At 43.1% G+C, this 23,728-nt stretch overlaps 1 protein-coding gene across 1 annotated transcript; it reads right to left on the bottom strand.

The window, feature by feature from the left end:
* Positions 1–209: 209 nt before the first annotated feature.
* Positions 210–21,147, bottom strand: FZD6 (frizzled class receptor 6). The gene is made up of 7 exons (XM_015856142.1): positions 21,035–21,147; positions 20,265–20,649; positions 9,578–9,774; positions 6,554–7,571; positions 4,498–4,646; positions 2,828–3,256; positions 210–2,109 (listed from the first exon to the last, which is right to left on the bottom strand). Exons 2-7 carry the CDS (start codon positions 20,442–20,444, stop codon positions 1,953–1,955), a joined length of 2,130 nt encoding a protein of 709 aa, XP_015711628.1. The 5' UTR covers positions 20,445–20,649; positions 21,035–21,147; the 3' UTR covers positions 210–1,952.
* Positions 21,148–23,728: the final 2,581 nt, after the last annotated feature.

A 23,728-nucleotide genomic window follows, 5' to 3' on the forward strand; every position in this document is an offset into this window, starting at 1 on the left:
AAGCGGGAGCTCACAGAGGTGTGGTACAACTTGCCCAAATTCTTCAGGGCTGTTATAAGAATTATACTTAACCTTCTGCCTATTAAAGAAAAGGGTAACATTACACTGCTTGCAGTCATTGTGCACCTTCTAGAAGATATCCAGCCTGGATTGAATGGCGGAGATGGTGCGGTAAACATTATTCTTACCATTTAAGAAGAAGCCTTTAGTATGAATTACCTATTTTTCAGCTTTATTACCTCATACAGCTCTAAGTCAGAATACATCAAAGTGTCTCAGGTGCAGAAATGCCCCAGAAGCAGAGAAACAAACATGTCGAGTCTAGTTAACAGAAACGTCAACTCAAGGCCTTCACTATACAACAGTTTATTACTAACACAGACAGTAGTAACATGTGTATGAAGTTACCCATTTACAAACAGAATGGAAAGAAGAGCACTTGGTGTGCATTTCCACACACTGCTCAGGCTCTTCCCACCGCACTCAGCAGTGAGAATATTAGATATTGTTAGCAGGGAAATTACAAAAGATATAGCACATCCTATTTAAGGCAATAAATTACAAATGCTAAAATGCACAGGACAGTATAAAAGTAAATACATTCCATCTGTAATGCATCATCAATGAAACAAGTAACTTTGGTTTATTGTTCAGTGTTTGTATGACTTTTGCGCCATGCAATTTTGCTGTGCGGTCCAAAGCATCACCTCGAGTGCTGCACAAATTGCAACATCAAATCAAAACAGAACATCAACTAAGAGCAATCTGCCTGCTGGCCATCAAACAGAAGATGCTGAGCATTCTCACAAAGCACAATGAGCTTCTGGTTCACTGCAGCCAGGATTCTTAAGAGCTGAAGAACCGAACCCACCCACATCAGCATCAGCAGGACTTGCTCTTGTGCTGCTCTACCCTAAGAGAAGCTGTAGAAGTTTTAAGGCCTTTCTGAGTTACAGAAATGATATTGCTGGAGTGCGAAGAAAATTAAGGCTCTGTAGGAACAGCATTAAAGCCTTGGGAAGTACCTTCCCTACAGAATTAAAAACAACCAAGTGACTTGCATAGAGACAGAAGGGAAGGATACAGTCACTGCAGCTCTGTGACAAACACCACCAACACCCAACCAACGTGTACTTCAGATTCTGTCCCCATGCTGTCCAGGATCTGAAGCACTCCCATTTGGCACAGCGCACCTCAGGCCCTGTCCCTGCAGAGGGACACTGAGCTGCCTGCCCAGCCCAGCCAAAACATGCAGGGTATGGTGTAGTTTTGCATCTGCTTTACTCATAAGTAACACCGCCCGATCGTCACAAAACTGCTGACTTCAGTAGCATCTGACAGAAGCACGGGAACCTGACTGCATTTGTACAATACATAGAAAACAGCAGCTCTACACATAGGCCTTGTGCAGTCAGTTATTGACATAACTCATTCCTATGTACAAGGTAAATCATTTCGATTTCAGATTCAGTGTAAAAACTACCATAAAACAGTGCTATAAAAGACACATCATGACACAGTTTAGAGAGTAACTTTTTGCACCTCTTAAAATGATAACGTTGTTTAATAGGTAGTAAAAAAAACAACTTGTAAGATCTCAAAGCTGCAGATTGACATCTTACGCCTTGAAAAGTAACAGTGCTTTTGCTGCATTATTTCAATGCAATTTATTTTACAGTGTTCTTTGCATCAGGAATATTTCTTTCATCTCCTTAAGTTACTGCTAAGCAATCCAGCCGCGTCCCATAGAACCCCTATTTCCATTATTCCGGGATGGGTATAAATACAGTACGTTATTGCCAGTTGTCCCCAATACAAAACTTACATTTTTATAAGTGCAAAAGAAGATACGACTGATTTTTAGTAAGGCACAGAATATCTGCTGCTTTCAGTGTTACAAAACCTGCATCAGTGTTATACGTGGAAAGAGTTCATATAAAAATGTCAGTCTTTCAATGGTTTGAACTGTTTCCTGAGTCCAGCTCCTTCCTGCTGTCTGCAGCTGAGTAGACGAGCAGTGACACGGAGCCCGACTGGGAGACGGCTGCTATTTGGGAGCTGCTGCTTTGTAATGGAGGAGATTCAATCAAATCGTTCCTGGGAGTCACCCTGTCAGCAACGAGAAATAAAACCAGCAATTTTAAAGCACAATGTGTTACACTGGAAAAAATATATATAAAAATACAGCTTTTAGCAATAAACTGCTAGTATCTAAAGCTAGACAGAGAACACAAGGGGCTTCTGTAGGTTACTTCAAGCCTCCCTCAGCACCCCAAGACTTCTCTAAAAATGACTGTATTGCAATCAGGTCTCTTGAGGATCAACAGCTCTACTATCCTACCAGCTGAAGCTCCAGCATTTGACACTTAAAAGGAAAAAGAACCCCCAACCCCCCAATCAAATGGGCCATATACTGAATCACAGAATTATCAAGGTTGGAAAAGACCTAGATCATCTAGTCCAACTATTACCAATACTTCCCAGCTAAATCATATCCCTCAACACAACATCCAAACGTTTCTTGAACATCCCCATGGTCGGTGACTCCACCACCTCCCTGGGCAGTCCATTCCAGTGCCTGACCACCCTTTCTAAGAAGTAATACTTCCTAATGTCCAACTTGAATCTCCCCTGCCGTAGCTTGAAACAATTCCCTCTGGTCCTATCACTAATGACACAAGAGAAGAGGAAGATACATAGTGGAAGTTTGCAGGAATTAAAGTACTTAATAGCTACTCAGGGGTAACTGCACATTGATTTTTCATAGAGAAGAAGTAGAAATAGCGGTAATAGACATACAAAAAAGAAAACAGTAAAGGAATCTCACCTGCCTTCACCAATTCTCTTCAGGCTCTCAGACAAGCTACTCATATCACACGTGCTGTCTGCTTTGGTTCTTTTTTCCACCTGATCCACAGTCAGTTTAGAAATACTTAACATTTGATTTCCACTGTTTTCACCTTCCTCAGCTTTTTGGGCTGATGCTCCATCCGCCTCCATCTCCTTCTCAGATGTCTCTGGAGATGTTTTAATTTCTGCAACGGTTTCTTGGCTCAGGTAATCGTGACTGGTGATTGCTACTGCAGAAGTTCCATGATTTGTTGTGCCACCTGTGCTTGTTCCCATTGACTTAGAGATTACTTTCAATCTGTGCGAACTTGATTTGTAGTGCTTCTTCTTATGTTTAACTTTGGAATTGTGCCTCAAGAAAAATTCACATGATTCTTGCAGTACTCTTCGACTCTCGCTTATTGGACTGAAAGAAAACACACACGTAGAACTGAATTAAGTGGATAACCTGAAACATAACTTGGTACACCAAAATGTGCAACAACGGCAACCAATGATGTAATCTGAGCTGGATGTTAATGAGCACGAGGAAAACAACTGTATGAGGAAAGAGGAGAAAAATCTGATTGTAATGGCTCCAAAGTAATTATGCCCATGGAACAATTAAATAAAGCTGATTTCTACATTGCTTACTTCTGCAAGTAGGTCCAGTGCCTTCAGTAGGTTAGCCATCTAAGAGAGGAAAGCAGGATTAGCTCATAAGCAGCTGTATTACCAAATTAACTCTACGCAATGCAAACTTTGTTCAAGCAAAGAAATGGTGGGTGTTATAAAACTGACTTCATTACTTTAAAGCTCTTGTAGCTGAAAGCAGTTAACATCTGAAATGCAGGAAAAATTATACAGGAAATGGAAAGTGAGGAGAGGGAAAGGAAGCTATAAGCTCACCATCATGGAATGCAGATGCAAAATAAAAGGAGCTTAAAGACTGCTGGCTTGGGAAATTCAAAGAAATACAAGGAACTTAAAATACATTATAATCTATGAGCAATACAGATCATCTAAAAAAACTAACTGGGGAATAAAAAGGCAAAATGACAGCTGTAAGAAATGGAGATGACATTTGTAACCTCTTTAAAGTCACAGATACATATTTACTAAAATTAAGTAGTAAGACTGAATTATTCTGTCTCAGAATAAAAATAAGGAGCAATACTTCAATATAACAAAACCTGATTAAGGACGGCACAACGAAAATTTATTTTCAAACAAGCAAGCCTGGCAGCCAAGAAAAGCAGAGGATGTTGTTATTACATGGCAGTAAACATAGCGGCTAAGTACTGTGCCAAATGAAGGAGATGAAATACAAGAAAGGATCTAAACGATCAGAGTTATCTTTCCTGACTGGACTGGAAACCAGAGATGTATTGCCCAATGCATTACCACGGTAACACATCTCTATGCAGAGAGCAGATCAGAGGAAAATATTTTCTGCCTTCTGAGAATGCAGTCAAAGAGTCATTGTGTCTGTACAGCTCCCACAGGCTTCAGCAGAACTTCTTGCTGATGCCCATATGCAGACTCCAAAGAAAGAAAGGGTTCGAGGACAACATCTGGACTACCTGAGCTACACCTCAGAACCACGTCTGAAATCCAACATATTTTAGAGCACACATTTTAAAAACCAGGAATCAAAATTGCTCTTACTCTCTTTTGCGGTTTCTGTTGAAGAAATTGGCCCATTCCGAACAGGTCTTTTTACTTCCCACCCAGAACACTGGAGATATGCCAACAATTAATGTCAGCAAATATTTCATCAGAAACAGAAATATTTCTGGTCTTGCGAGTGCCTTTGCCTGGAAGATAAAGTTTAATCAGGACAAAGTCAACAACATACTTGTTGATTCAAAAACAAATTATGTTAGAGAAATACTTTCTTCTCATGGCTGCTCTCCTTTGTTGAGGCACATACTGCAGACACACAGGAGACATGTACAGTCAAGTCAGACCTGGTCATGTCTGCTCACACTCTACAGCTGAGTGCAGGGGAGATTAGTTAGAAGGAAATATTTTTCTTCTAAATTTAAAGGGTAATTGTTTTTGTAGCCACGTTCTTCAGAGATGGTTTGTACATATGAGAGTCACCCCTCCAGAGTCAAAGACGAGTGAATGATCTGGTTGAGACAGCATCCTCAGAACCACAGGGAGTCACATAGTTGTTTTCTGGTTATTGCCAGATTTAACCACCCATTTGCAAAACTGGATTGTAGGAGCTCTGTAACAATCTTTTGCTCCTACACTGCTAATGGAATTTATGTTACCTGCTTTATGTGCCAAACAAAAGTTAGCATTTGAGTCAGCCATGTAACATCAAATACTTATTCTAACATTTATTTTTATTTGGTTCTGCCCTGATTCAACATAAAGTGGTCTGCAATCTAGCTTAGAAAAGTCACAGTCAAACACACCTCTCTAAGTCACTAGACAGTTAGCATGTGCTGTTTAGTACACAGACAGATCTCAATAATTACTCCTTATTGGGATTTGTTATCACAGAACACTCCCTGTCGCTATTTACTCTTTCCAGTAGGGTAATTCCAGACTCAGAATGCATGTTCTTTATGCCTTATTATGCTAAGTTGTTATAACTAAGCAATACAAAACACAAAATGTTTTGAGGGTTTTTTTGATTGGTTGTTTTTGATAAAATGAAGCTTTATTTTCAACCTTGTTTATTCCAAGCTAGCTGAGCTGATACTGAGCTCCATCTAAGACTCGATGAAATGCACTTGTTAAGAGCATTACGGAGGACATAGAGGATGTTTGAGAACATGGAAGGATCACATCTTATCCGTTCCATAATGCTTGTGCTTATATTCTTCCCTGATGACAGCTTATTGCAGTAAAAACATAGATGGTATGTACAAAGAAATGAAAGATAACGTGAGAAACTTGCAGTTTCCTAGAGATGGTTTCTACTTCCTATTTGTTCTTAAGTAGAAAGTCAAACCACAGATTACTTTCAGTTGCAGAGAGTTCTGCATCTTTACAAAAGATTTAATCCACTGAGAATACTGAATAGGGGATAGCTTGACTTTAAAAGGTTTTCCCATAAATCAGTTTATTTTTAAGAGTCATTTCTGGACATCTCTGCAATTTAAAGTGTATTTTTGTTTTTAAAAGTTTCTTCTATGTTTACTGAATATCGGACTATAACTGGGAGCTATCATGAAAAAATACATTGGAAATGTGTAATTTCAAGTGTTTTATAGTTCTGCACTTCAAAGAAAAAAAGATGAAATGATTTTTAAACCCACGGTAGCAAGTAACATTTAAAATCCATTCCAGACTCAATTTTCAAGACTCACTTTTTCACCTCAAAAGAAATTGATGAAAATTCACCTTATGTACTGAAATACTGAGCCAGACATCCAAACACTGAACCGAGTAACTGCTCTGAGGAACAGATATGGTGAAAAACAATCCCCCAGCATTATTTGTGAAATGAAGTGGAAACATTCCCTTTAGGTTGGTGAGCTGGAACCTACTTGCTGAATGTAATCAATTTGCTCAGTCAAAAGTTTCAAAGCAGAAGTATGATACCATCAACTCGAACTTAAAAAGCAACTTATTGCTACATCTTCTTGAACTGACTACTTAATGCAAAAATTGTTTGCTAGGCTACACTGCAAGATACAGTGATGCAGAAAGGTTTTCTCTAATTAAGCCTGCAATATTATTCACAAAGCAAAACACTACTTGCCTGGTAGGGACAAGGAATATGGTACTGGTCACAGTGGTCAAACACCCAAGTTGTTTCCCAGATCTTCCGGTTCACCAGTTCATAGACATAACATCCAAGAAGTGCCACAAGTGGCACTAAGTATAAGCCACTAAAAACTCCAATCCTGATCATAAACTTTTTTAGCTTCTCTTGGTTTCTGCCATCATGCTGTATGACTTGCCGCACGTGATTTAAAGAGATAATACCAGCTAGTAGAAGAGAGAGACCGAAAAAAACACAAAGGCATAATGGCAAAAGCACAAAGTACAGAGAGGCATCCACATCATAGAGACCTACAAAACAGACTCCACTGATGTTGTCCCCTTCTACTTTGTTCATTGCAAGAAGCATAATGGTTAGAAAACCAGGTATCCCCCACGCAACTGCGTGGAACCACATGGCCTTTTGTGCAATAGCTTCACAACTCCATTTTCTTCCTGCTGCCAGGAACCAGGTGAGGGACAGGATGACCCACCAGATGGAGCTGGCCATGCCGAAGAAGTAGAGGATCATGAAGAGGATGGTGCAGGCTTTGTTCTGGGAGCCGAGAACAACTGTTTCCCCAATTTCTAGCTTATCATCTGCCTTGTTACAGGCAGTTCTATTCCCAAGAAGAAATCCAATAAAGTACATTAGAGACACTATGCTGTAACAGACGGAGTAATAGATGATCGGCCTCTCTGGGTACCTAAACCTTTTGACATCAATCAGAAAAGTAAGGAATGTGAAAAGCGTAGCACAAAGACAAAAGATTGAAACTATTCCAATGAAGCTTTTTGCAACATCCAATTCATAATTCTTGAAGTACATATTGGGACACGGTGGTGCACACTGATCGATGCCCAGAAATTTGTAGCCTTGTCCATTGGAAGTATGTAGGTGTCGTGGGCACCAGAATCCATAATCCCTTCGTGTTTGCCCTGGGGTCTTCTGAGTTCCATGAGCATCCGTGGTTACAGGAGCAGTGGCAGGAGCAGTCTCATCACAATCAGCTAGTCTAGAAAAAAAAAAAAAAACCAACAAAAATATTAATAGCTTTCATTATCAACTACAGTTATTTCTTATTAATAGTAAAAGTCTGATTCCAAACACTGTTAGGCTTTATACATAATGCAAAACATGCATTACATGAGTATCAACAGATCAAAAACCAGACAAAACATTTTGTCAGTTTAGAAGGCTCAAACACAGCTACTTAAACGTTGTTCTGTTTTACTGTTTATAACACAATTTACTCATATTGCAACTGTTCTTCTACAGTCTCAATCCACACCAAAATTTTACATGTGTGTACTGAGAATATTTACGGTAAAGATTTTATCTGGGTAATAACAGACTGTTGGAGAGACACAGTAATAATCTGTCAAAACACAAGCTTCAAACCAAAGAACAAAGAATGAAGGCTCATAGTAACTTGATTTAACTGATGACTGCCATATGATGATGATGATCTTGTGTTACAACAATCACTGTTTACAGCAACAGAACTACCTGAGAAAGACAAACAGCAAAAAACAGAAGCACTGCAAAAAAGCTGTCTGCTTCTGCAACTATATTCTAGCTCCATGATGTTCTGTTACAGATGGCTCAGGACTCAACTGCTGACAGGCTTCACTGAAAAAATATGAACTTTAAAATACCATTAATACAGGATTAGTGGTGTTGGCCAGATGTTCACACAAGATTGTTTAATTATAACTCAGGTAAGCATGTACTCAAAAAGGAATTGATGCTCATCTGCATTCCAAGTTTACCTAATTAAAAATAACGATTTTTGCATTTCAGCTTCTGAAGTGAGATTCTGTTACTCAAAATGTTCTTTGTCTAAAGTCACTGTGTACAGACCTGAAATGTAAAAATATTTCTCCTCATAATTAATTTGGAAGCTCAGCTTGAGCTAAGAAACCCATTCTTATTGTTTCCTTTGCATTATCACGCTGTACAAACAAAGCCAAGATAATAACTGAGAAAACTGATTCTGTAGCAAGCTGTTTCAATAAACATCGGTCATATCACTATGCATCACAGCAGCAAAAACTCTTCACACATATCTTAGAAGGTATTATTTGTGTCTGTAAGAATACAAGAGTGTGAATGTCAGAACTGCAGTTGAATTTGAGGCCCATCCTCAAGCCAGCTGCTCCTCCACAGGCCCCAATAATATTATCTCTGTTGTTCTCAGGACAACACACACTATTACATGGACTTCCCTATACAGCCTGCTGGGCAGACAGCACTTCCCACTTAAACAAAGGAAGAACACTTTCAGTAATCAGCAGCAGTAATATAATAATATACAGCTGTAATGACCGCTGGGGGAAAAAAAAAAAAAAAGGGAAAAAAAAAGGAATTTGAAGAATTATTTGAAATTTTCCTGAATTTTCAAACAAAATTCTGGAAGGTAATTTCCAAACATAGTGGCATTATCATTAGACAAAAGCTCATACTAGGTGAGAAAAAGCTGATGCATTCTCAGACCTCAATCTCAGATCTATCCATTTTTTCCCCCCACAGACAAATGGGAAATAGAGGTAATGCCATCTATCGCATTCATTCCAATACTGACATCTATCAAGGATCATGGCGGAGGACTACTGTCCCAGCTCTGCCTCACCACCAGCATGAATTAGTAACTGCATGGGGGCCAGAAACATGATTTAAGTTTCCACTCCCTGCTGCTTTCCTGCACTGCTTGTACAGAATATCTGGCCTTACACTTTTATGGATACCTCCAAGCGAAGGTCAGAATCTCAGTGTAGTATAAGAGCTGCCTTGTCTCCAAGAAAAAAAGATCTGAACAACTGAGAGAAAAAAAAGCTGTCATCATTGGAAGTGAGACCTTTGCCAGAATGGGAAAAGTAAAACAAGGATGAATTTTCACACACAAATGGTTAGGACAAAGGTACAGCTTCTACTATTTAATACTTCAACTCAGTCTGGGCCAACTACACTACATCTGAAAATCATCACCTCCATCGCTTATCACGTGAACAAATACCACACCTGCTACACTCCAGCTCTTCAGGCCACGTGATTCCAAAAGTGTCAATCAGTTGCTTGCAGTCAGAATACACCTTCTCACAGAGGTTACGACAAGGGTGAATCACGTGAACTTGCTCCAGGCAGGCAGGAACAAAGGCTTTGCACAGAAATGTATGGACGTCTGGTGAACAGTGAAGATTCATGAGAGTAAGAAAAGGCTTCGGGAAAGAAAAAGGCTTTGGTTAGTCATTTCAAAGACACAATTAAAGTCAATAATACCACTTGTCACTACTAGGATTCATCCTTGCTCCTTTGGATATTTGAAAAGCTAGAGAGTACCATTCAGCAGTTGAGGAAGGGTCAAACCTGGTAGCTTAAAGTACTGAGGAACCAGACTCCTGGGCCACAACAGCTCTTTTACTGCAGCCCTTACCCCGGGATCACAGCTCATCTGCAACTACTGAAACCTGATTTTTCTTATTAGCATCAGAAAACTGAAAGTAATCAAAGCCCAGGATCCTATGTCCCTTTATTAGCTTCAAAATAACTGCCCTGAGATATTTAAAGGTACACATGTTGTGAAAACACAGCATGGATTCCACCATCTTGCCTTTAGCAAGTTAATGCCAGCACCGAGCAGACAACAAGCAAGGGCCCAGGACATTCTATGAACTGCAGGTTATATCACCACGATCATGGTTAAAAGACACTGACAGATCCCCTTTATTCCTAGAAAGGATCTAACCCTTTCCTTTTCCAGCCACTTGATCACAGTTCCCTGAACAACCTTCACAAACAGTCACGTCAAAGCCTTTCTGGAAAAGGAAGGACAATACACTGGCTGAACCAGCCCCCTTTCCTCAGATGTATTGGGTCTAAAGAACTCCAATAGATTTTATCAGCAATAAATTCCTTCAAACAAAGAACCCTGTAAAAAAAATCTTAAAAACAAGAGCAAATAAAACCCCACGGCATCTTTGCCCCAAGCACAAGTGAAACAGATTTTCATAAAATGCCCTTTTTTTATCATTCCATAACAACAAAAGAGGTAGAAAGCAGCCCTGGAAACTCTGTTTTCAATTACATATCTTTGAATGCAGGCTTTGTGTCCGGCCAGTCAATTTGGAAATGTTGCATTATAGAAAATAATAGGTCTGCATTTCCCAGACCATGAAAGCAGGATCTCCTCAAACCCTCCTGCTGGACAGCGTGTACACAAAAAGGTTCAAACCAAGACTAAGAGTTCCCTTAAAGAACTGCCTGCTTCAAGGCTGCAATATCTGACACGTGGGCGACCCAACTTTGAGCTTTTTTCATATAAGTGGTTTGTTGGGTAACTTGCCCAGGTGTCCACATTGTTGCCTTGGGCATCCATATCTGAAATTCAACCCACGGCCACACAAAGCTGTTGAGAATCACAGAATTGTAGGGGTTGGAAGGGACCTCTAGAGATCAGAGTCCAACCCCCCTGCCTAAGCAGGCTCCCTACACCACGTCACACAGGTAGGCGTCCAGGCGGGTCTTGAATATCTCCAGAGAAGGAGACTCCACCACCTCACTGGACAGCCTGTTCCAGTGCTCCGTCACCCTCACCATAAAGAATGCAATCACAGTCCTCCGCTCTCCTCCAGGAAGATCAGGACACGCAGCTGGCACAGCCATGGGCTCTTTCAGGAAAGCAAAGCATGTGCCTATAGCAGCAACTGCCAAGTCACACAAAGGACAGATGAAAGCTTGCAGACCTGCCAGTGGCAGTGCCAAAACAGTGGAACTGAGTTGTCTGAAAACCAGGAATGGAGCCTCACCAAGCCAACTTAAGTCCTGAAATAGGAACTCTTATCTTCCCGGAAAATCCAGTAAATACAAGGCAAACTAAAATACGCTAGCAGAATACCAAAACAAAAACCACATCACTTAATAGCTAGCAGAAACATGGTAAAGCCAAAGATGATGTAGTCTGTAACTGCCTCAAAGCAACAGCAGAGGAAAGATAAAGACTGAAATGCTCCCCATGCAGTCTCCCCATACAGAAACCTCCCAGTGTAAAATCATGTGCAGTGAACCCCATGAAGCAAACAGGCAACCACTGTAGATAGTGAGCAGGGTCAGACAACCAAGGGATGCAACATCCCCATTGGTAAGAGGCATATCTATACTACCTTCAGTGTCCTTAGACACTTCTATAGTCACTATCTATTTCAATTAAGAGGAGTGAAACATATATGGAGAATCTGTCCCGGTGCTTTGCTATCCTTATTATAAAAAGGTTTTTCATTATATCCAGTCTAAATCTCCCTTCTTTTACTTTGAAACCTGGTCTCCCCAGAGCATCATTGTGTGGGGATAGGACTAGGGGTTATGGGATGAAAGTACAGCATAGGAAGTTCCGCAGGAATGTGCATAAGAACTTCGTTACAGTGAGGGTGATGGGGCACTGGAACAGGCTGCCCAGGGAGGCGGTGGAGTCTCCTTCTCTGGAGATATTCAAGACCCGCCTGGACACCTACCTGTGCGACATGGTGTAGGGAGCCTGCTTTGGCAGGGGGGTTGGACTCGATGATCTCTAGAGGTCCCTTCCAACCCCTACAATTCTGTGATTCTGTGATCATTAAGTTGTATTGATTTGGCAGAGACAAAAACAATGTTGAAAGCATACATTTGACTTTTAAAGTATTACTTTCTGCAGCTTGTGCAGCTTCTTTTCTCTTTGAGTATTTCTGAAGTACAAGATAAAAGATACATCCACTCCTACACATAAACTGTAACAAAGATTAGATTCAATAAGAACAGTTATTACACCTCACTAAGATACTATGAAACAAAGTTCTAGTACTTACCAAAATGGCAGAATTCACTGCATTTTATGGTTCTAACCTAAATTACAGCTTGACATAAATTACATATATTGTAGCTTCTGCTATTTATAATCCAAAACAAACATGAAAGATACCCTGAACACTGCTCAACTGCTTACACAACGCTTTCAATTACATACAGTTTTATCTCCGTATACACTACATGGAAAGTACACTGTGAGCCCTCAAACATCTGAAGTCTACATTAAGTAAGTGAGCCCTTCCTTACATCTGGGCTCTGGTAGAAGAAAAACCTCAAAATAATCTGAACCCCTTAATGTATTTGCCATGTGTTGAAGGAGCAAATTGATCTATTACTTTTTAACAGGACTCAGTTCATAAGGTTACCAGTAAAACAGCTAATAGCAGGCAGTGTAGCAGAAGATAAAGCTCACACGGGGAGTTGGAGCAGAAGTAGTTACTGCTCTGGTTCCAAAGTCAGACCAAATTCATATTTGCAGCAGACCACTGTAAAACAGTTCCAGGCAGACCACAGAAAGCATCTCAAACATTTGACTAAGTCCACCCAATAGTTTTCCTATGCGGTGTCCACAGAAACACAGCCAAGAATGACCGTCACAGAATTTAGGCAACAGTGAACCTCACAACTAGAAGATGCTTAATAGCAGCAGGCATCATCAGATTGTATGGCTCTCCAAAACCAGGCAACTAACTCCATGCTCTAAGTAGATTATTGAATAAAAACTGCCTTAGAATCCACGCCCCGTTCCTTTACCAATCTATAAAATTGTCATTTAAGCAGTCAAAAAAGAACAAAAAGAGGCTGCTCACCAGTGGTACACTCACTATCAAAAGTAAATACTCAACAGAACAGGATTCTTAAGTATATTAATAATCACCTGACAGATGGCCATCAGAAAACAAGATACTTTCCTGTGCCATAAAATTAAGGCCTAAAGTTACAGCTTTACCTGTCACATCGCCTAGTGCAGAAGACTCAGCCTTCTCTTCTCCTGCAAAGCAGTTACCTTCCCTCCTCTAAACCTAAACCACACTAATCCATTCAATGCCTCTTGCCACCAAGGGATCATCTAATGACAATGCAGATAGTCCTACAGATGTAAAGGCATCTTGCTCAGTTCTGCATAAGTCCAGCCAGCTCTCAGTCCACCCAAGGAACGCAGTTATATGGCATAACTGCACAGACACTGAACCTCAGCTACTTAGACCCAACAGGTCAAAGCTGTTTTTGCACCCACTGGGAGCTGGTTGTCCCTGCAGAGCCCTGATGGAGCTAGGAACAGCAGGAAGTACAGCAGAGCTGCAAGCACACTAATTTCCCAGGGCTCAAAGCCTATTAGACCTGAGAGCTCTCTGCAGGGATCCATGCTGTTGGAGTGCATCAGGTTTTTCCACTGCAAGCACATCTGGGCTTGCCATTCTGTTGATTAGGTGGGGAGCAAAGACACTATGCATGACTTGGAAAGTCTGGCTTGCAATGATAGTTCTCATGCTAACTGGGAATGATAAATTGCAGCCCTCAGCCTCCCAATAAAATGAGAAGTAATCACTATTTGATTTCTTGCCCATGTGGCATAGAAACAAGAAAAAGCTCATCTCATGGGCCAGTGCCCCAGTGTATGACCTACTGGAAATAAAACCACAGAAGACAGAAAGAACTGCAGGTAGCAAGGGAGGTAAATGCAACTTGATGGGCTTGAAATTTAACAACTCAGTCCAGTCATCTGACTTGTGCATGCCAGACTTAGGTCATCTGTTACAACACAGTTAAGTGAATGGATTAGGGAAGGTTTACAGGGATTAGTACTTTTAATGATTTTCACACAGCTGCTGAATCAAGTGCTTTATTCAACTTCAAAAAGATGAGCTTAGCGTCTTGAAAATCCACACAAGTCACTCCTGACTTGCACGCAGGCCAACAGGCAGGAGGATCCTTTGAATGAAGCCTCAAAGCACAGGTCAACACAAACCAGACACAGCACTAGACACAACGATCTGAGGTCTGAGCCACAGAGTTGAGAAGAACAATGGAAAACCAGGCAGCTGCGTTGCTTTGTTTGTGTTCGGGAAGCTTTGACCATGTCATGAACTTGTTACAGACTCAGCAATCACCACCTCCTGTAAATGGCGATAAGAGTGATTTTCTGTCAAATCACTGCTTCTGGGAAGATCATTGCAGGCTAAATTCATTTCTGTAATTATCTTCACTTAATTTTGAAAACACAACATGCAGCAGTTACCTCAAAAGAGCAGGTCATCTGCACAACAGAAAAAAGCTATTTAATCAAAAATAGCTATATAAAATCTTGCAAGAAAAAAGCAACGCTTCATATGTGCTGTTTTTATTCTGTAACCTCAAAGGAAGTCAAAGACATACATGCGTAGGCTCCCCAGGGAGGTGGTTGAATCACCAGCCCTGGTTGTGTTTAAGAGCTGTTTGGATGTGGTGCTCAGGGATATGATTTAGTGTAGGGTTTTTAGAGTTAGGGTACTGGTTAGGCTGCGGTTGGACATGATGATCTTCAAGGTCTTTTCCAACCTGGGTAATTCTATGATTTGATAATTTTTCTTCCTCTGTCATAGCTGCTACAGAAAAGGAGATAGATGCAGCTTCCTCTTCACAAGGGGCATGTGTGATGGTACCCTTTCCTTTTATCCCTTTGTCCAGACATCTCTTTCCTCAGCTGCAGCAAGCAGCCCACACCCTGGGCCACCATCCCAGCAGCTGCAGTGGCAAACCAGACAGAACAGTCACTGACAACCTCACCAAGGGCTGTGGAAGGTCCAGAACTGCTCCCATGCCATTGTGCTGTCAAACTGGTAAAGAAACATAGGTTTTTTCAGACACACAACATATGTGGTAATTTCCATAAAGACCTTCTCTAATTCTAACCCTAGCAAGCATAAAGCAGTAAGGAGACAAGACAAGGAGATTTGGTCACAGAGTATTGCTAGGCCAACATGATACCCAGTGGCTTCGGGCTCTCTTTGAACAGCTGCTTTTAATTTCTACAGGCAGGAAAAGCATGTGGAGAGCTTGGTCACTGAGTGCTTTGTGAACAGGAATGCAGCAATATTCACTGCCACTGAAGCAATCTGGTTGTGTAGACCCATTTGTGAATACAGACCAGGACAGTCCTGGAAGGATGTGGTTATTCTCTGAAATAAGTTGGTCTAGACAGGAAAAAAATTAGGATAAAAGATGATTACAAATATCCTAGGGAAGAGGACAGCCCTTCTGCCTTGCAGACTGACTGCTAGACCTGTCCCCTGTACCTCTGAAACTCTGCAATTCTTGTTTAATCACAGCAGTGGCTCACACAGCCCTCATCCTCCCCTGCACACCTTCCCTTCTTCTTTTAATAGCTAAGCAGAAAGTAATCAAGTCTCCACTTATCTCTGCTATGCAGTTCAGGAGAAGCATGCAGGCATCCATCTGCTCCATCTTGTGCTGCAGCAAGTAATTTGCTGCTATGACTGAGGCAACTGCAGCTGCATACGATACACAGAAAAGGTCCAAAAAGGCCAACAGCAGGGGAGACAAAGTAACCAGCTTGTCATGTCATCCTGAACATCACAACCATTCCATAATTGGAAAACCAAACAGATTCCACTTCCACCCTGCACGCAGCAAGGACACAGGGTCTGCACAGCCTCATGACTCCTGCAGCACAGTACACAAACAGCATCTCCCAGTTGTAGGAAGACACCTAAAAAACCTAAAAACCATGGTGGTCTCTTCAGAAGAAGGGCGTGATGATCAGAGAGGCTTGTAACAATCTGTTCATTCAGATACCTTCCTGAACCAGGCTGCAGCCACAGGTCTGAGCCCATTACCCTACACCTACAAGGCTTTTTTAGCCAGCAACCACCCTTAAGCATGTGAACATGGAAAAGGGCAATTGAAGGAGCAAACAGCACAGTGAGGTCCAGAGACCACAAGAGCTCATAGTTATGTGTCAGCATCACACAGGGCACTGCGGAAAGGACAAGTATCTTCAGGAGCTCAACTCACTACTGTAAGAACTAATGACAGCTTCATGGAAACACCTGAGAGCAAGAGCAGAGAGCACCAAAGCAAGGGGCACTCACTGAATCTGAGTGTTGTACAGTGATATGGATTTGTGCAATTGATTCTCCAATACTCCCAACCTACACAAGCTTGGAAACTTGATCTTATTGATCCTCCTGGTGTGTGTATGCTATATAAATCAGAATATACATACTATTTAAGCTTGCTAGACAACACGTTTCCAGTTCTCCCACACATCTTCATACTGAATGAATTGCAAATTTATACTTATAGAAGACAAGTTAGGAGATCATATAAAAAAAAAAATTAAACTCACTGAATTTAAAGTAGAAAACTACAGAATTCTGGTATCAGACTTTGGAAAGTACTTCTTAATCCAGTTCAGGACAATGTTGGTAGATGAACTGACTCTAGTTCTCAGTTTCTGCCACTTCTGCATTCAGCTCCACCAAACTCAACACAAATACATGGTTCTATTGCAACAGATTGAGAGCTCTGTACAAAAATCATTCCAAATTTACATTCTATGTTCTGATGGAGCAATACTTTGTGCTGACAGCAACTCCAAGATAGCTGAAGCAATTACATGGAAATTAGAAGTGGCCTGTTTTTGAGGAGCACCACGAGAGGGAGTTCCAACTATAGAAGAGCAGCGGAATGTCTGCTTCGTTACAACCATACCCACCTGTTTCCACAGAAGAAAAACTCTGGCTCTTCAGTATCTCAGTCCATCATTAACTAAGAAGTGCATTAACAGAGGCTGCTTTCATTAGTTCAGTGTTCTGAGTTAGAGCATATCAACTGGAATAGCCAACACGTGCGGCAGAAATATTGTACCACTAATTGGTTGACTCCATGGTGATCCAGCTGATTTCCAGAAGGAATTCTACCACCTGAGACTATCTCCACATCATCCCCTCATGCAGGGAGGACACCAGCCCTAAAAACACCCATTTAACATCCAGAAAGAACTCTACGGAAGTTTTTGTGGTCCAGCAGTTGGAAGTCACAGCTCTTCCAACTATAAAACAATCCCTACTGGAGAGCACCCCTGTTGAGCCTTACAAGTACGACAGAGAAATGTGAAGTTTTGGACAGGTAACTTCACACTCAGATGGAGTGTCATCCCCTTTAATTATAGAATCACCAAGGTTAGAAAAGACCTAAAAGATCATCCAGTCCAACCGTTCACCTATTACCAATAGCTCTCACTAAACCATGTCCCTCAACACAACATCCAGTCTTTCCTTGAACACCCCCAGGGTCGATGACTCCACCACCTACCTGGGCAGTGCATTCCAGTGCCTGACCACCCTTTCTAAGAAGTAATACTTCCTAATGTCCAGCCTGAATCTCCCCTGCCATAGCTTGAAACCATTCCCTCTGGTCCTATCACTACTGACACGAGAGATGAGGCTGACGCCCAGCTCACCACAACCTCCCTTCAGGAAGTTATAGAGAGCGATAAGGTCTCCCCTGAGCCTCCTCTTCTCCAGGCTGAACATTCCCAGCTCCCTCAGCCTCTCCTCATGTGGCCTGTGCTCCAGACCCCTCACCAGCTTTGCTGCCCTCCTCTGAACATGTTCCAGGGCCTCAATGTCTTTCTTTTCTCAATGTCTTCTTTTCTTTGTTTTTCCTAGGAGTAAACAGTCTGAATAAATAATAGAAATAAGTTTCCAGAATGCAGAACAACAGAAAACACTTCCTGCACCCACCAAATACTTCAACTTATTGAAGAAATCACCATCCATCCTGGGATTGCTTTGACTAAGAAACTTGCTCAAACTCAGCTACAATAAAGTAAGGGGATTAAAGCAAGTGTCAACCTCAAAACCTTGTGTTTACATTCTAAGACCGTACCCAGCCTTGAGAACAAGTTGTGGGGAGGGGAAAGAGAGATGGAATTCAAAACCAAAGCCTTTAAGCATTCCTACTGAGGATCAAAAGAAAGATGTTTTAACCATCATACAATTAAAATTCTTTCCTTGGTACGAATGAAGTTTGGACTACCAACCACAGAAAAATCCGAGTTTTTAAGAGTCTCCTCATCTCCCAACCAGCTGCTTTTTTATGGTTGTAAAATAAAATTAAAGCATATTCCAGAAGTCAGTAACTCCTCTGTTGCAACACCACTTTCCCTGGAAAGCAGCACCTCTGCAGGCCTTAGAAGCTCACTGTTGCAATCAATCGCTCACAAGTAACCAATGCCATTACTGAACACCACATATAATCCCTTCAGAATCCATTAGTACACGCTGCTCTCCAGGCCCAAGCACAAACTGCACTGAACTTACTGCTTCACTCCTGCTGCCGCTACATTCAATAGAAGCTGCACAAAGAGGGGAGGGGGGAAACTTCCAAACCCCTTCACCAGTAAAGCGGGTGTCTGGCCACCTCTGTTTGGCCAACCAGTCAGGCAGCACAGTCTCTAATAGAGGAAGGCAGGTCAGCACACACAGCTTCAAGCAGCTCAGAAGTGCCCAGACAACAGTAAAAGGCAACAGCGGCCTGCACACTCTAACAGTGGCGTTACTGGAAGGTGTGGATACTGACAGAAGCTACCCCAGCTACTGTAGCAAAGACATGCCAAGCAAGAACAGCCACCAACAACATGAGATGGCAGACACTGTAGAAAGAGAACGCTCCAGACTAACAATGACTGCAGAGGGCACCGCACAGAGTCCAAGCTGACAGCTTGCTTCCCAGTTTAGAATGACACAAATAATCTGAGACCTGCAGCTGAATTCAGTTGCTCACATAGAAATATCTTAGCATTTGATACTGGAGTTTCCCATCCATTTACACTGGGCTGACAAACACGATAAAAGCCTCTGCCCTTCCGGATTGGCAGCTAGAGGCTAAAATGGTAATCCTGAGTATCCTGAATAGCTTTGGCAACTGAATCAAGCTCCTTCCCCAAACTCAGTAATGAATATGCAAATAAGACTTCAGCAATTGTAGCCTTGAATAAGACTACCTAATCTATTAAAAAATAAAATAAAATAAATCAATCACCAGAAAATTCTGAGTTTCAAACTTGCTTCTTTTCCTCTCCCTGCACAGCACAAGACTTAAAGCTTTTCAAGACCTGTATTAAGGTGTTCCCCCTCATCTTACCACCAAAAGGCATTACTAAAACAGGTTTTAAACTTGTTTTACAAGCCTCTTACCCAGAGAGGCTCTCACCCACTAGAGCTATTGTAATTAGCAAAGCCTTTCCACGAGGTGGCATTCTCTCAAGGGAGCCATGTTAGTCAGTTCTGGTAGGAAGGTGCCTGCTTTCAGTTTGAGAAGTCGGGATTTTCTGTGTTCAGCCAGATGTCAGCACCATGTGAAATAAGCAATAAAATAGTTGAAAGCCAGGCTAAGGATAAGTTTAGGTACCTCTCCTTCATAGATGTCAACTAAGAGAAGAAGTAACAATGACTTAGAAATATTATTTTTGTATCAGCTGAGTTCAGGGGGACCAATGCTATAAGCTACAACCCTAACAATCAAGAATTGCTCTGTGAGGTACACAGGCTACACGCAACCAGTGTTGTTAAATAGCTCTGAACAGCCACACTGATGCACTATGCTCATTCCTCTGCCAGTGCAATACAGAATCCAAGAGTTATACATGTTTGTGTGCATCTATAGCTCCCTGATACACTCACACACAGCCAAGCAGCTCTAAAGCAGCCCATTGTGTCACAAAGAAGTTCTATCTAGTCAGTTTATCTGCCTCGTCACTTAGCGCAACAGATATCGTTATTATCAGCTATATCCCTATGACAAATAAGGATTTGTTTCACAGTGTTTATATTCACACACCTACAGAAGGAACATTAGAACTCACCTCCATCTGGAGTGCAGCAGTGTCCTGATCATAATGTCCCATGATATTCGGGAAAAAAGTCATATTGTAAGGCATTCTTGAACACCTGGAAATAGTGATCGGTTCACACGTGAACAAGCTGTGCCCTCGCACGACAGTCAGAAGGAAACTAAAAGGCACGAAGAACAAAAGCACCCCCATTTCGTCAGGATGGCCCAGCTCAGCACATGGCTTCTACACGGACTGTCTTTCCACAAGGATCATAACACGCATCTTCCTCTTCTCATCCCAAAGGCGGCAGGTAGCAGGGGCAGAAGGCCGATCAGACACCTCGCTGCTGCTGCTGCTTTCGGCGTCTCCCCATTTCGACGGGCCGCGCGTTCATTAAATCCTTTTTTCTTTCAACCTGCAAACGCAGGAACAGACGACACAGGGCAGTGAACAGACACGGGGCAGCGAACAGACCCGACAACCCGGCCGCCCCCGAAGGCCAAGCTCAGCCCCGCGCTCCGCTCCCCCCGCCGTCCACCTGCCCCGAGGCAGCGCGGGCCGCTCCCAGCGCCGCCGTTCGGTTCCCAGCCCCGCCCTGGGAAGCGGTGCCCGCGGGGCTGGGCGGGCAGTCGGCCCAGCGCTCGGCCAGCAGCCGGTGCTCGCTCGCTCGGCGCCGCAGCCCGACCACGCCCGGGCCGCGCCTCCACCGCCCCCTCATAGCGAGGCCCGCCTCCCACCGCCCCCCCTGGTCGAGGTGCCCGGTCGAGGAGCCGCTGCCGCCGTCCGCTCCCCGCTCTCACCTCAGCCGTCCGCAGCCCCGTCCCGGCTCGATGGCCGCCGCTCCCCAGCGGCACCGGCAGGACGTGGCGTCGGGCAGCGGGGCCGCTCACGCGATACTTGAAAGAGCGGCTCGGGGGCCGGGGCGGCGCCGCACCTTCCCTCCCCCCCTCCCTCCCGCCCGCCCTCCTCCCCCTGAGGAGGCACCGCGCTGCCCGCCCCTCAGGTCGCTGCCTGCGCTGTGGTGAGTGCCTGTGGAGCGATCCGACCGTCCGCCCTGAGTTCAGGGGGTCTCAGCGAAGCACTCGCACAAATAGAGTGAAAAATCCCTTCTCTATGATATCTGGTAGTTGTGTTTCCCTGACAAGGCTTATTGCGTTGTGTAACCATGACTTTGAGAATTTCAGGTGTTGAGAAGTAGACTTGTCCCTCCCGTCAGCTCTGTTCCCAAGCGCTGTGCTGAGCCCTGCTGACACTGAGTGCTCTGTAGGGGTCTGACAGCCTGTCTCTGTGAGCATGGCACCTACACAACAGTCATGCAAAGCACCAGGACCAGCACAGGCACTAGTTGGATGGCGGTTAGGCTAGACATGAGAAGTCATGAATGAAAGGGTATTTATAGGAGGTATCTGCCAAGGAACAGCAGTGCTGTGGTGCGGGAAAAAAAAAGACAATAATATTCAGACAGAGGAGCACCTGGCTCTGGCATTCATTGTGAAGCTGCCTTCCAGAGGCTGAGCTCAGGGCTCCATGAATTGCTCTCCCACCACATATTCTGTTATGTCTGAGCCCCATCAGATCAACAGCCAGGCCTCTGCTACAGGGAGGCAGCCATGATCCACTGCATGAAGCCTCCTCAGGTCTCATCAGACAGGTGTGCAGCTGCCTGACTCACTCTGCACTGCAGGAACAGGAACCACCAGATGCCGAGACATGCAAACCAGCCTCAGAAATGGTCCGCAGCCGTTCAGGCAGTGCTGCATCCCTGCTGCTGTGCTGCAGGATAGTCTGTGCAGAGTCAGGTGTGCTTACCCAGCATCAAGGTCGTCCATCTATCCATCTGTGCGTGGTGGAGAGCGTGAAGCTGCACACTAGAGAAACTGCAAGCTTCTTCAATAGAAGATCCCAGGGAGACCTCACTGTAATCTTTTAATACAGGAAGGGAGCTTATAAGTGAGAAGGGGAGCAACTTTTTACATGGTCTAATACTGATAGGACAAAGGGGAATGGTTTTAAACTAAATAAGGGGAATTTATATTAGATGTTAAAACAAAAATCTGGCACAGGCTGCCCAGAGAAGCTATAGGTGCCCCAGCTCTGGATACATTCAAAGGCAGGTTATATGGAGCCCTGAGCAGCCTGATCCGGTGGGTGGCAGCCCTGCCCATGCCTGGGGTGGGGGTTGGAACTGGGATCTCTTCTAACCTAAGCCATTCAATGATGGCTGTATTCAGAGGACCACAAAATCTCTCTTTGTGCAGATTTTCTGTACATAACTTCCTATCGAAATACATGCAAAACCTCACTGAATTCCCCTATGTAAAACCATCTTGGCACCTGTGTGAGTAACAAGAAGGCTGATAGCTACCCGCATCCAATCCACATAGCTCAGTCATTTGAGCAAATGGAGTAACTTGATAGCAGTAATGGAATTCAATTTGCTATACAAACAAGGAACTGAGTGGGGAGGTGAATTAACATTTCCCCAGCAGGTTTTGCAGATGGTGTTAATGAAATCTTGTTATGTACAAGTTGTGGAAGTTAATGTGCTCCAGCCTACAAAGACCTACATTACCCTCTGTTGTCGTTCCAGTTCTCATCCTCCAGCTGGCTTCTGCCCTACTGTCTCTCAGTAGCACCTTCTCGTTTGAGAAACATTGCATTTTTCTTTTCGTGAGTGCTGAGGCCACATATGCAGCCAGTCTGGCAATGAGAGCACTGGGAGAGTGCAGGAGTTCCCACTCAGGTTCTGCAGAAGATGCCCTAAGACAGATGTTGCCCAGCTCAGTGCAGAGTCAGACTCGAGCAGGTTTCTACTGACTTCTCCTTCATTCTTGATTTCATTGACTAAATCTGGAAGCATTTCCCTGGAAACAAGAACAAAATTGTATAGGACAATCAGTATGAAGCGAATGATCTCTGCTTCCCAGTGCATCAAGTTGGCAGCTCCTCAGAAAAGCTTTCGTTATGATTTTAATATAGGAAAAACAGCATGTATTACATTATTTTCATGATACCTTAATAAGACATTTTGCTGACACAAGCACCCTTTCAATAAAACCAGGCCAGTCTGCCAAAGTAACCAGCACCTGAAAACAGAATATGGTGAGGAGTTTAGCAGCCTTAGCTGTGAGCTCTGCAGGTCATACCATGTAATACAGCATTGTATGAAGTGATGCTTTAGCTTCTGCTATCAGAATGCATTTTCATACATAAATTAAGTCTCTAAAACACACCTCTGACTAAATAACATTGTTTTCCTCCCTTAAAAAGTCCACTGTTTTTGTTACATGATCGCAAAAGGCGGAGAAGAGGAAGGATAAGCCCTTTCTTCAGTCACACTGTTAATGCATATTGCTTCCTCTGAACCTAGTAGCTGAGCAAGTTATTCCAGAGCCACAATCTAAATATGTTTGTTTCTGGCTATATAAAGGTCTTGACTAACCAGAGTGAGGAATGTGAACATTCTCACTGGCACCCAACAAAGCTCTTTTAAG

The sequence above is a fragment of the Coturnix japonica genome, chromosome 2 (assembly GCF_001577835.2).
Source record: "Coturnix japonica isolate 7356 chromosome 2, Coturnix japonica 2.1, whole genome shotgun sequence".
NCBI classification, from domain to species: Eukaryota; Metazoa; Chordata; class Aves; order Galliformes; family Phasianidae; genus Coturnix; species Coturnix japonica.

Excerpts from the sequence above, each read along its gene's own strand:
- FZD6 (XM_015856142.1), bottom strand. The coding sequence starts at position 20,444 with ATGGGGGTGCTTTTGTTCTTCGTGCCTTTTAGTTTCCTTCTGACTGTC. Across the intron at positions 7,572-9,577 it reads GAAGAGCTGGAGTGTAGCAG|ACTAGCTGATTGTGATGAGA; the intron begins GTGTGGTATTTG and ends TTTTTTTTCTAG. Across the intron at positions 2,110-2,827 it reads AAGAGAATTGGTGAAGGCAG|GGTGACTCCCAGGAACGATT; the intron begins GTGAGATTCCTT and ends CGTTGCTGACAG.